Source organism: Triplophysa rosa, linkage group LG8, assembly GCF_024868665.1.
Source record: "Triplophysa rosa linkage group LG8, Trosa_1v2, whole genome shotgun sequence".
NCBI lineage: Eukaryota > Metazoa > Chordata > Actinopteri > Cypriniformes > Nemacheilidae > Triplophysa > Triplophysa rosa.
In genome coordinates, this window is record NC_079897.1 from 25,976,358 (window position 1) to 25,989,295 (window position 12,938).

General features: G+C 37.7%; 3 protein-coding genes across 4 annotated transcripts; 2 read left to right on the top strand and 1 right to left on the bottom strand.

The window, feature by feature from the left end:
• Positions 1-722: 722 nt before the first annotated feature.
• zdhhc3a (zinc finger DHHC-type palmitoyltransferase 3a) lies at positions 723-7,931 on the top strand. Of its 2 annotated transcripts, none has more exons than XM_057340297.1 (7): positions 723-1,206; positions 2,079-2,398; positions 2,484-2,608; positions 3,361-3,457; positions 3,662-3,743; positions 4,684-4,814; positions 5,411-7,348. In XM_057340297.1, the coding sequence occupies exons 2-7, from the start codon at positions 2,099-2,101 to the stop codon at positions 5,567-5,569; spliced, it is 894 nt and encodes a 297-aa protein (XP_057196280.1). In that variant the 5' UTR covers positions 723-1,206; positions 2,079-2,098; the 3' UTR covers positions 5,570-7,348. The 2 variants fall into 2 exon arrangements, with proteins under 2 accessions (XP_057196280.1, XP_057196278.1); XM_057340295.1 differs by having other exon boundaries at positions 724-1,206; positions 7,231-7,931.
• Positions 7,932-8,140: 209 nt separating this feature from the next.
• tmem42a (transmembrane protein 42a) lies at positions 8,141-10,012 on the bottom strand. Its single transcript, XM_057340298.1, has 3 exons — positions 9,709-10,012; positions 9,328-9,474; positions 8,141-9,248 (listed from the first exon to the last, which is right to left on the bottom strand). The coding sequence occupies exons 1-3, from the start codon at positions 9,892-9,894 to the stop codon at positions 9,105-9,107; spliced, it is 477 nt and encodes a 158-aa protein (XP_057196281.1). The 5' UTR covers positions 9,895-10,012; the 3' UTR covers positions 8,141-9,104.
• Positions 10,013-10,092: 80 nt separating this feature from the next.
• On the top strand, positions 10,093-12,100 carry kiaa1143 (KIAA1143 ortholog). The gene is made up of 3 exons (XM_057340299.1): positions 10,093-10,309; positions 10,504-10,648; positions 11,276-12,100. Exons 1-3 carry the CDS (start codon positions 10,202-10,204, stop codon positions 11,473-11,475), a joined length of 453 nt encoding a protein of 150 aa, XP_057196282.1. The 5' UTR covers positions 10,093-10,201; the 3' UTR covers positions 11,476-12,100.
• The last annotated feature ends 838 nt before the right edge of the window (positions 12,101-12,938 follow it).

The following is a 12,938-nucleotide window of genomic DNA, read 5'->3' on the forward strand; positions in this document are numbered from 1 at the left end:
CCACAATGACTTCAGGGACTATACCAGGTAGGGTTGTTGTGTTCATATGAAGACATGTTGGCTGATTCCTCAGATTCAAAAACACTCGAGTGGTTATGGACTTTCGCGCTCTTTCTGTGTGTAAACTGCTCGCGACTCTCTTCGCCTTCGCTGTATTAGATACCGTAAGTAATCAAGCCTGTCCCATATTTCTTACACCTTTTACAAAGTCAAATTCCAGGACTTTTCCAGTACTTTCAATGTGTTGCCATGCTATACATACTTAATCACAAAATGAACTGTTGTATTCTCACCTGAAATGTTATAGATCCACAGTAAAGCTATTTTAAATAAGGATCTAGAAATACACTGTAGGATTAAACTTCACAGTTTTAAAAGTATTGTAATATCTTATTTTCTTAATAAATGTTAAGCTCATCAGAATGACTGATTGCAGAAATGTGCACATACTAGGGATGCACATATTCAGGAAGATATATAGATTGTTGATTCAAATTATTGATGTTTAATAATTAATCGATTAATCATTAAACGCATTTGAAGGATGGAAACCATTAACATTTTGTGTGATTTTTCTTTCTAGTTGACGGTCCGTGGTCTGCGGTTGAGACTATCAAAAAAGAATTAGAGTTTCGCCTCTTGGGCTTCTATCATCTTTGGCCTAACGTGGATCACGTGAATGCAGCTCAGCCAATCATGTAATGGCAGTGATGTCAGTGGCCGACGTTCCCAGTTTAAAAATAACATTTTATCATAGTAAAATCTACATATCGTTCCCAGCTAAAGTATCGTTAGGTGTAAAACATGCTGAACATTAATGGACAGACAGTCGATGCCTTGAATGAATTACTATTACCTCACAAAAGCTGTTTATTCAGTGTAGCGAAGCTTCTCTTCCATTGAAATCCATTAAAACAGCCCCTGGTCTCCGGCGTTAGCATTAGCATTAGCCGTTGCAGGTCCTCCATCTAGTGGCTTTGGCTTGACAGTGTATTTTCAACCCGCGGCTGGGTTGGCCGCAGTGGGAGTGGAGCTGACACGGAACGAAAAAAATGCTGCATTTTACCACTTACATTTTTTTTTTGTAAATCAAATTCGTACTTTTTTGTTGCAATACTAACCCGGGGACATATTCCCTAGTGTGATCCATATAGTCTCTGCCTCGGTTTGGCGAACGATCGCGAGGAGCCCCATGTCGCCACATATGTAAGTATCGCTTTGGCTCAGGTTCCTGTTCATATCTGGGATATTTAATTAAGTGTTATTACATGAAAATATGTTGTTATGAAACTGCATTCCCGTTGTATCTCACAATTATGTTTATGATTTGATAAACATTGCATTTGGATGTTGGATTATATTGCTATGTCTTGGTACAGTCCCTGCGTAATTTGCGCTATGATTACTGACTTGAACGTTACCGGTTAAACCATGTGCCGAGTTGGTAGTCTTCAGTTATTGTCTTGAAAAACCCAATGTTATGTAGGCCGATGGTTGAACAGTGCTTGGCTGTTTGAAAGCAGCTGCTTATAGTTTGGAGTAGATGGGAATTTCATAGGTGGGCATACAAGTTTGATGTAGTATTGAAATGAGAAGGACTGTAACTACAGTATGTCCTCTACTGACATTGTTGGTTGTGCTCAAGCAATTGTATGTGTCAGACTGCAGCTTCCATACTGCTGCGTCCACTGAATACGACCTTCTGTGTCTCCTAAACATCCATTTTTCTGTTCACCATCTGGCATTGTGTGGTGTTGAGAACTATATTTACACTGCCCCGCTATTACAGATTTCTATTACAAATACCTTTTTACTGTTTATCAGCTGTTCACCATTAAACAATGGGTTTTAATGGTGGAGATTGTAGTGTAGATGTAAAATGTAGTGTTTTGTGCCTTATTTCAGAAAGATTTAATGGTTCCCATCCGCCAGGTTACATTTGACCAGTAGAACCCAAACATGCCCTTATAATCGTCATTAAAAACCCCAATTCCCATTATAACCATTAAATCGAATGTTGTAATGGTTTTAATTCATAACTTTTATTCTGAATTGTTGTCTATCTTTAACCCCAACAGAATGGGATTTCTGTGGTAGGATGAGAACTCCGGTGTCACGCTTCAGGGACGTCGAGAGGCAGGCCAACAGCCTGCAGCCCGCTCAGTGTCTTCCACCCTGTCATGAGCGGCCGAACAAAATGTGGTTCATCAAGGATGCCTGCGGCATCGTGTGCGCGATCATCACCTGGTTTCTCGTCTTCTTCGCCGAATTCGTCGTCTTGTTCGTCATGCTCATTCCATCGAAGAACCTGACCTACAGCCTTGTGAATGGCACCCTGTTCAACAGCGTGGCCTTCCTCGCCCTGGCGTCTCATTTCAGGGCCATGTGCACAGACCCGGTGTGTTTGCTTTTCGTGGTGACTGGTTAAATGTTCGGAAGACTGCGTATCGCTATAAAAGGTTGCTGATGTTGATGCTTTTCAGGGAGCCGTGCCAAAGGGAAACGCCACTAAGGAGTACATCGAGAGCTTACAGCTGAAGCCAGGCCAGGTGGTTTACAAATGTCCCAAATGCTGCAGTATTAAACCAGACAGAGCTCACCACTGCAGGTGAGAGAAAAGTGTGTAGATTGATTTCCTTGCTGCAAGGAAGACTCGCCTAAAAATGAAAATGATTTTAGTCTCATGTCATTTTCAAACCTATGTGTTTGTTTTCTGTGGAGGTGTTTGTAGAATCTTCACCCAAGAATGAAAATTCTGTCATGAATCACTCTCCCTCAAGTAGTTCCAAACCTGTATACATTTCTTTGTTGTATTGAACACAAAGAAAGATATTTAGAAGAATGTCAGCAACTGAGATTTCGGGGCTAGTCAAAACTGTTTGTTTTCCTAAATTTTTCAAAATATCTTTTGAATGGAACCAAAAAAAAAACTACTGTGGTTGTCAGTGTTGCCCCAGAAATCTCAGTTGCTAACATTCATCCAAATATCTTTCTTTGTGTTCAACAGAACAAAGAACTGGATACAGGTTTGGAACAACCCGAGTATGAGTAATTCATGAATTTAGAATTTTGGGGTGGACTATCCCTTTAAGGAATCTCGCCCATAAAAGGTCTTTTTGAGCTTGACAGATATGGTCACTATGAACTGTTGTATTTAAAAGAACAGTTTGAAATGATACAAAAATGATTAAAAATGAATGAATTACCGTTCTTTTCTATTCTGTAAATATTTTTGAAAGGTATATCTTGAAATGATTGTTTAAGCCGAAGTTTGTTTTCCAGTTCTTTGCCAGTGTTTGAATATTTCTACATCTCTGTCTATTCTCCACCCTTTTTTTCAAACTCCTCACTCTTCTGTAGTGTCTGCAAGCGCTGTATACGGAAGATGGACCATCACTGTCCTTGGGTAAACAATTGTGTCGGGGAAAATAACCAGAAGTACTTTGTGCTTTTCACAGTAAGTAAAAACATCCCATCACGCAGACTAAAACGCTATGAACATACTACTGGTGTTGGCCAGAAGCATTTTATTTCAATGCATCCTGAAGCGTCAGCTTTACATCATAAAATGCAATATTAATTCCAAACACAATTACGTTATTTATTTTCCATTCCAGTCCTCTGAAACGAACCCTCACTTCCAATGCCGATTGTTTTCCAGATGTACATTTCTCTCACCTCTCTGCACGCCCTAGTCATGGTGGTTCTTCATTTCCTCTACTGTTTTGAAGATGACTGGACAAGTAAGAGAGCATTTGATGGATAATTTGACCCCAGTGACCAAAAGGTTTAGGGTGAGATGGCGAGCATGCAGTTTAGTTATGTGCTGGTTTTACAACATAATATATGAAACGAATCAAGACAAAGGATTTTGTGATTAATATCTACACTTGGTCACTTGATGAATTTTTACATCAATAAGACGATAAATAATAAAAGGACCAAGTGTAAATGTCCTTATCTGTCTTTTATAAGACGTTAATATTAAAGTCATAGTTCACCCAAAAATGAAACTTCTGTCATCATTTACTCACCCTCTTGTCATTTCAAAACACAAAGATATTTTAAAGAAAGGTGGTAACCGAACGGCACTCATTCACTTTTTTATGGACCCAAAACCAATGCAAGTGAATGGGCGGTTCCAGTTACCAACATGCTTCAATATATAATCTGTTGTGTTCTGCTGAAAAAGAATGTCATAAAGGTTTGAAATGACAAGAGGGTAAGTAAATGATGACAGAATTTTCATTTTTTGGGTGATCTATCACTTTAAGAGTGTATTAATATTAAGAGTTTTAGAAGGTTGTGAAAATAGAAAATAATCCTTTTCAAACGAATTTCTTCCGTATATGGCAATAAAAGTGTTGCATGTCCCAAATAAAATAAACTGGTATATTGCGTGCTAAGCTTAGTTAAAAATCTTGGTTAAAACCCAAAGTGTGAACCTAGATTCTTTTCAAATGCGTCATATTCCCAGCTGTAAATACAGATTCTGTGTTGCCAGATATTTACACCCTCTTTTTGTGAAACCTCTCCCCCAAAACGTCCCTAAAACAACTGAATTGACCTCCAGGAAAGTTATCGTTAGGTATATATAGTTGATAGTATGTTGTATAGGTAGGCTTAATTGTGTATTTGTGTTAAGTCTACGTGTATGTGTTCCCTCTCCCTTCCTGACCCCAGAGTGCAGTACCTTCTCCCCCCCGGCCACTGTCATACTCCTCATCCTCCTGTGCTTTGAGGGCCTCCTCTTCCTCATCTTCACCTCTGTGATGTTTGGCACCCAAATCCATTCCATCTGCACAGATGAGACGGTAAGAGAAAGGGTTTTTCTGCAGCAGTGAATATGGAAGAGGTTGCGGTTATCGCCATTAACTGATCTGATCTTGCTGTTTGTAACATTGTGAATGTGTGAAACACTTTAACCCAAAATGTTGCATACATGTATCGAGCATGAAAGTAAGTTTAACCTGGTTAAGTAGCATACATTTGGCACTAAGTTATCATTCAAATTTAGGGTGGAGTGGGGTAAGCAAACTGCTAGCAGATCTAGAAAACACAATCCATGCATGTCCTTATCTTAAAGATGCAAGTAGATCTTTTCACCAGGGAGATGTTATTTGACACGGCCCTCTGGTTCCTTTTGTTGGACTGGAGTGGCGTCTGTACTGTGTCCACTAGAACTGGTGTTCATAATATGGCTTCAGTTGGTTTAAACTACGTTGCATAGTTGCCTGCATATTCTGTAGAAAAAGTTTCTCAGGACAAAAAGCTTATGGTCCTCCTGGTAGTGAAACATGTTTTGAAATGTAATTCCATTATTATGGAATGGGTCAGATGTTCTTCACATTTCCACTATTATTTCGTAATAATCACACACTCTGAAGTGTCGGTTATCTCTTGTTTTTAGGGCATAGAGCAGTTGAAAAAGGAAGAGAGAAGATGGTCTAAAAAAACAAAATGGATGAACATGAAGGCGGTATTCGGACACCCCTTCTCAATAGCATGGGTTAGCCCGTTTTCAACGCCCGAACACGGGAAAGCCGATCCGTACCAGTATGTGGTCTGAGTTCAGGAAGCTTTAAGCTAGAGACTGGAGTGCACTTGGATCCCTCACATAAACTAATGCCTCAGCGTCTTTTTATTTGTTTGTATTCGGGACCTGAGCGAACCATTTACCTAAATCACCTCATTTTTCTTTTCTTTTTTTAGGAAACAAATGGTTGTGCATCCAATGATTCTTTCCTATTAAAAAGTTGAAGCTTTACATTAATCATGTGGTAATCTCTCTAGCATTTCTGCCTGGCTATGCTGAAAAGAAGATGAGTGATGGTGGAAATAATAGAAGCCAGTTTATGCTAATACATTCACTGTTGTTATCTCTTTAGAACTTTTCAAAATGATGACCTTACTTTTGAAGTACTTGGAAACTTCAGTTTTTGTCCCTTCCTATAACTTGCCTTGGTAACTAATGTAATAGCATTGATAACCATTCACAAAATGATATATTACGCTTACAGTATATTACAAATAAAAGCGGGCTTTTACATTATTTTGGCCACTTTTGAAACTATAGATAACATTTATAATAATCTTATCACTTAAAAATGTCAATTTCTCCCCTAAATGTATGCTCTTTATGATAGAGTATATTCAGTCTTTTATATGTTTGGGGTTGGTTTGCTTTATTTACTTGGTTGGAAATGATGACAAAGGGTGAGGAAATTGTGTGAAGCACATCTATATACCGTATACAGGCATATTGTGGATATATTCTCTGGTTTACTCAATGTTACGCCATTGTTTTAGTTATTTCATATATTTTACATTTTATTACTGTACATTTTTGTTATGAATGAAAGACATGATTTTCAAGTGTATATAAAAGACAACCGTTCTTTTGACGAAGGGTGAATTAAAAACATGAAAAGCCTTGGATTTTGAAACAGTTATTTGTCTTAACACCATATTGTTGCTATGGTCTTGAATATTGCATTCTTAAATGCGAAACCACATACGGAACTGTCTTTGCCTTCGGACAAACAGCCTAAAATAGCACTAGAGGAAAAGTCAGCAGATGAAATTCCATTGGCATTGCACAATCACCGGCTGTATTGTTTGTAATCTCCGTTTAAAGGTTTCTTGGTTTCTATCTGTCTTGCTTTGTTCACTAACCGACTTTTTCCTCATTTGTGTAATCTCTTCCCTTGTGTGCTTGTTGTTATGAATAGTTCCTTTCCTCAGATGCTTTTGGGGAATTAAAATGGATAAAAAAATCAACAAATCATATTTAGTGTTGAATTATGCCTGGTGTCACTGTTTGATTGGTATGAGATGGAGGTAAGCTGGTATATGCAGTTCAAACCATCAGCTCCAACATCACACGATGTGCTTACTGCCTGAATGCATGCTGTTGACAAAAATGTGTTTTAATTTTAGAGATCATTTGGAATGTGACGGCATGCTGCATGCGACGTGCTTTTAATTTGTGCAACAAAAAAAAGACGTTCAAACCATTCTTTCCAGTTACGATAAACGCCAAGATCACGCTGGTGCATGTGTAAATTCATTTCCCATTACCCTTTTTACCATAGTAACCACTTGCTTTCTTTTTCAGTCAAAGGATTTTAAGTTTGTAATGTGCTAGTGTGGATGTGATTCTCAATTTATTTATGACTGTATCGTTCAAAATCTCTTGCAGGAGTCACTGAACGTGTTGTTTTGTTGCAGGGCATTGAAAGGTTAAAGCGTGAAGACCCTGCGTGGGAGAAGATCTCGTCCTGGGAGGCTATGAAGTCAGCGTTTGGGGGTCCTCTATCTGTGGCCTGGATGAGCCCTTTCACAGACTGCACATGCCAGAAAGACACTTCGGGTCATGTTCCTGTGTTCCCACAGGGTGAGATCGTTGAGGAGGATGTGATTGAGATTCCTCTGGCATCTCATTAGATCCGAATCCGACCATGAACACTAAAATGGGACATTACTGTACCTAACTTGGACTTTTGTTTTTGAACTTCTATGCCCTTTCAAACTGGAGTTTATATTGTATGTACTGTACGTAAGTGCCTTCCAAAACCTTTTTTTAAGTTTAAACAAATGTCATGCATTTGTTTATTTTGTAGTGATTACATGTATGATCTTCTGGAATTTGATTTGAGTTCCTGTTGCACAGCATGTGCTTCGTCATACACTATAGGTGTTCCTGGAGCAGTGATGTCTTTAGTTTGATTTGTTATTTGGTTTAACCATGTTTGACCTGTAACTTTAACAACTGAAGAATATTTCTATGATGTCTTTTATCTTTTGTACCATTAATTGTTTTTATTACTTTTTCATTGTCTGCTGTTTTTTTATGGCTATGCAACTTCAGTTATAAGCTTTTATCAAATAAACTTGCAGTTTTCTATTTTATAGTGCTGACAAGTGAACCCATAAACACAGTGTTGACCCGTTTAGTAACAGGTCAGTGGTTTCCAAACAGCTGACATTTTAATGTAATCACTTCGCCACCACTACAGACTTGGATTTTCATTATTATTTTACAAATAAATATTCATAATTAGGCATCTTATTTTAAGTCCTTTTAAAAAAATTAGACCAGATGAGTGGGACCATTTAATAACGAGAAAAAACAGTCCTACTCCGGCCTTCATGAGATTAAAATCCATTTTATTAAAAAAAGACAGGTAATTAGCAATTTGCTTAAAAGATGCTACCTGACAAATGTCATGTTCTAAGACAAGTGCATGTTTAGTGTGTTTCAAGCATTGCAGTATATGTCAAAAGGTATACAGTAATGTTATTTGTACTGGCATCTAAATGAAAGATGTAAAAACAAGTCAGACAGGCAGTGTAGTATAGGGAAAAAACATCAGCCTCTGCTTCCTGTTTGAATGCCTCTTTCTGGCAAAAGACTGGAAACAGATTTGACTTTAGAATACCTGAGATTGAAACAAACAGTTTAGAGCTGAAACGAAATAGATTCTTAAGAGATTCAGCATGAGAAACTGTTCAACATGCAGGACCGTATACAGTACACGTCAGCAAATTTCAGAAAATAAACAAACAAAAAGGTTTATGATGGATGGACACATATTTATAGTTTCAATAATAAGAGTTACAATCAATTTAATGTCTCATTTCTACTAGCAGTCAAAAATTGGGCCAGATCTACTTTTTTTTACTTATATTTTCGACATTTAGGCACATCTAATTAAAAAAACATTGTGTTCATCTCTTCCCAATATCAGAACCTAGGCCCTGCCATTGCAAAGTATTAACAGTTCAAGCATACTTGGAAGGCACAGCCCTTGATTGTTTAAGTATGCCGTAAATTATATGTCTATGACTGTAGGCACAAAGTGACAGAATTGTACGCTTTACATCTACATTTTCTTCATGTTTCATAACACAAAATGATAAAATCACTCTTTTCCAAACATTTTAAACAGTCTGAAAGAAAGAAATATGTTCTCAACATAAATCATTTCAACATGGATTTCTGCATATATCAGTCTCAGCCGATTAATATATCAGTTTTTCTTTGTTCTTTCGAGCATCAACAGCCTTGTTATTTGGTCTATGATTTGCTCTGTGTTGTTCTGTTATTCGTCTTTCTTAGACACATTTTCCTGTGAAGCCTGATGAGTTGATCCTTGCAAGACAAGAAGCCCTGTTAGGGTTAAGATGATACCAACCCACCATAACGAGGCATGCGTTTCCCCAAAGATCACATGTCCAAGGAATGCCTAGAAAAGAGGTGACAACATTGAAAAGATAGATAATGCTAAATGAATAATACTGCGAAGTAATCTAATTAAAACTCACAGAGGAGATCAAATTTGAGGCAGTGGTGGTCACAGTGGCCCGGGCTGAGGAAGATGAGTGTCGCAGAGCTTTGGCGAAGAACGTCCACATCACGGCATTGCAGGTGAACAGAAGACCACCACAAAGAAGCCGCAGGGGTATATGTAACTGTAATGAGTTTGGGGCAGATTTATCACCATTGTTTTAATACAAATATCCTGTGGTGAGCCAATGCAATGGCTAATTTGTGGTTGTTATGATTTATTACAAATTCTATAATAAAGCTATGGTTACTGTAGTAAGAAGATACAGTTCCTTTTCGTAAGGGATGATCTTGTTAACTTGACTCATTCATTACAATCGTAATGCTTCACTACGGTTCGTGTGCATGAGACTTCTTACCCAGTCACACACTGTGGTGTCAAGCCCCTGATCCCGACTGCTCGCCTGTCTATCTGTCCAGATCTTCAGTCCTGTCTCACACACCTCTTTCAGGTGATCAGCACCCAGGGATAACTTTGCCGAAGAAGATGCTAAAGCTGCCAGGAACCCCGCCAGCGACGCGTAAAATACTCCAGGCAACATCATTTCAGCTCGGAGCGACTGATTTATTGAGACTTGACTGTGAACGCATTACTTTACCCCATCATCTTCATCTTCTTCTTCTTTCCTTTAATACTTCACCCCATCTTTTGCATTTAAGCACACTTCCTACTAGGTACAAGGTGTGTTCTCGCAACAGCGGTAAAGATGCGTTCTGATTGGCCAGTTACAGACGCATGCTGATGACGTTTCACGAACGTAAACTTTACGCGCTAAATTCTTCTTGTGTCTCCTGTTTTTGTTAAACAACTAAGCACGTTTGAATTACTAGGCTTCGTTTTGTTTAGACGCAATGAGTAAAAAGGGTAACGTATCTTGGGTAAAGCCAGCGGAACCATCTTTTCTGAAGAAGTTTAAGAAGGATGTTGGTTTTAAAGAGGGGCCTACAGTGGAGACCAAAGTGAGTGTCTTTATTGGTAACATTGGATGTGTCTCAAAATATAGTAACGTTACGCTGCCTACTTAGAAAGCATTTTTGGAGTTGACTTCGGACGTTTCAAACGCGCATGTGAATTTCCGAAATGCCATTCACTGGGTTTTGTGACAATGCCTTTACCTTTAGTTGAATAAATGTAATTGTACATGTTGTTACAGAGGCTGGAGATGCCGCAGTGTGATGATGATAGTGGTGACAGCGATCGGGAAGATGAGATGCCGCAGGTCGTGCAGCTGAAAAAGGGAGATCTCAGTGCTGAGGATGTTATGAAGATCAGCAACGAGAAGACGACTTCAAATACAGGTAATAAACACATGCATGGCTGTCTTAATAAAGCACGGTTGATCATTTTACAGTATTTTACATTACGGAGGATCCAAGTACTCAAAATGAATTAAATAATTATGACAATTAGTTGTAAAACGCAACAATTGTTGTTTTAAAAATGTAATTTTCTTAAGAACTACTATTACATTTACAGGATATTAGTATGATAGTAATATACATAAAAAAATTATATGGGTAGTGGACAAATAAATGTGTCCTATGGTGTGACAGCAAAAAACTAACAATGAATATAAATCTCTTTTATGCTATTTTATATATAAAAAAAAAAAAAAAAATATATATATATATATATAATAGTATATCATTAACAGTTTGTTTTCTAAATTTTTGCTATGTCACACCATAGGACACGTACATTTGTCAACTACCCATATAAAAAATATTTTTATAGGCCTTGGTCTACAAATATGTTATGGCTGATGAAGAACTTTGTGAGGCGTGCAATGAATAGATGATATTATGCTAGCTTGTAGTTAACTTGAATAACTTGAGATTGCTTTTGTGTTAAATCACAACCTTCTGTGATGTTTTGGTGTTTACTGCATAAGGTCAATAAATAATGTAAACATTCATTTTCTTCAGATGAGCAGCCTCCTGCGGATGGAAAGATTGTCTTCAAGAAACCTGTCAAACGCTCGTCTGATAAATTTGAAGGCATTACTGCCAGCTCTAGCAAGAAAAAGAAAAGTGGTGATGCAGAAAAGAAAGAGTTAAAGGCAGTTGTGAAAGTGAAGAACAACAGTCTACTGTCGTTTGGTGGCGATGAGGATGACGAGGACTAGTTTGTTTGAGATTCAGCTCAAATACATTTCTGGAACTGGTCCTTTAAAGCTCCTGATCTCCAGTTGAAAAAAAAATCTTGTGTGTAAAATAGATGTTTCGTGAGAGTGAATATTTCATGTAGCTTCATTTATAATGTAATTTTGTAAAGCATCATTATGGGCCTCTGCAGGAGCATCCCTACCAACAGACAGTGGAAAGAAATGATATCGTTTCTGTTCTGAATGACCTGATGGTTACTAATGACACTTTGGAAATAATTTGATGGACCAGTGGAATGAATAATAATAAGAAAATCGTGATAAAACGAGGCAAAGAGAAATGCAAATAAGATGGAACTTCCTGTTCAAGCCCATTCGATGTACATATATGGCTTCTACGAAGGAGCTGTGCATGTTTTATTTTCTTTGATGTTTTAGGCTTTGTATTTTATCTTCCCAGATTATGGGACTTCAAGAATTTTATTACACATTTTCTCATAGGAAAGACAAATGTATGTTTGCTGGAATTAAAGGTTTCACATGAACTTAAAATGAATCGCTTGTTTTTCCTTGTTGAATAAATGCATCTGCTACAAAGTGTAAATTATGTAGTTACATGCCAAAAGGAATGTCATTAAAAATACAATTAATTTATTTAATGTACCTTTTGTTCATTTATGTTACGTATGGGAGAGCTTTAATAAAACCCATCAGTAATAAGAATGTAAAATATTTTTAAAATATCATATATATAATCCCACTGGGTCAGATTTTACATCGGCATGGCATCAGCTATCAGTTTTATGCTGATGACATTCAGATTTATACAACTTGTGGGCCATCTTTTGTCCACCAACTTGACAAAATTTCTGATTGCGTGGATAAAAAAAGCATAGCTCAACTCTGATTTTCTTAAACTCAATATGGACAAGACAGATCATTATTATTGGTACCCCGGCCGTCACTTACTTCCCAAATTCCTTCTGATTGTGTCTGTAACTGATGGAGTGATGTTACTGTTAAAAATCTTGGTGTCATCTTCGACTCCTCCCTCTCCTTCCAGTCTCATATCAACGCCACCACCAAATCAGCATTTTATCATCTACGTAGTATTGGCTACTCCGTCTTGTTCACTTCGGTCTTCTGACTCGACTCCTCGCTGTCCCTCGGTATCATCTTTCTTCCATGGGGGGCAGATCTTTTAGTATCGTTGTTCCCAAATTATGGAATTCCCTTCCAAGATCACTCTGCTGTGCAAATAACTTGTCTGCATTAGAAACAACAGAAAACGAAACCCATCTACAGTATTTTCAGATTGTTATTTCTCCTTAGCTGTGCTGCCCGTTGTCCTACACTGTTGTTCTGATGTCTGTTTTTTGCCCTCTTTGTATTAATGTTTGCCGTTATTGTAAAGCGTCCTTGAGCTTTGGAAAGGAGCTATACAAATAAAACATATGATTATTATTAGTGTAACTTGTTTTAAA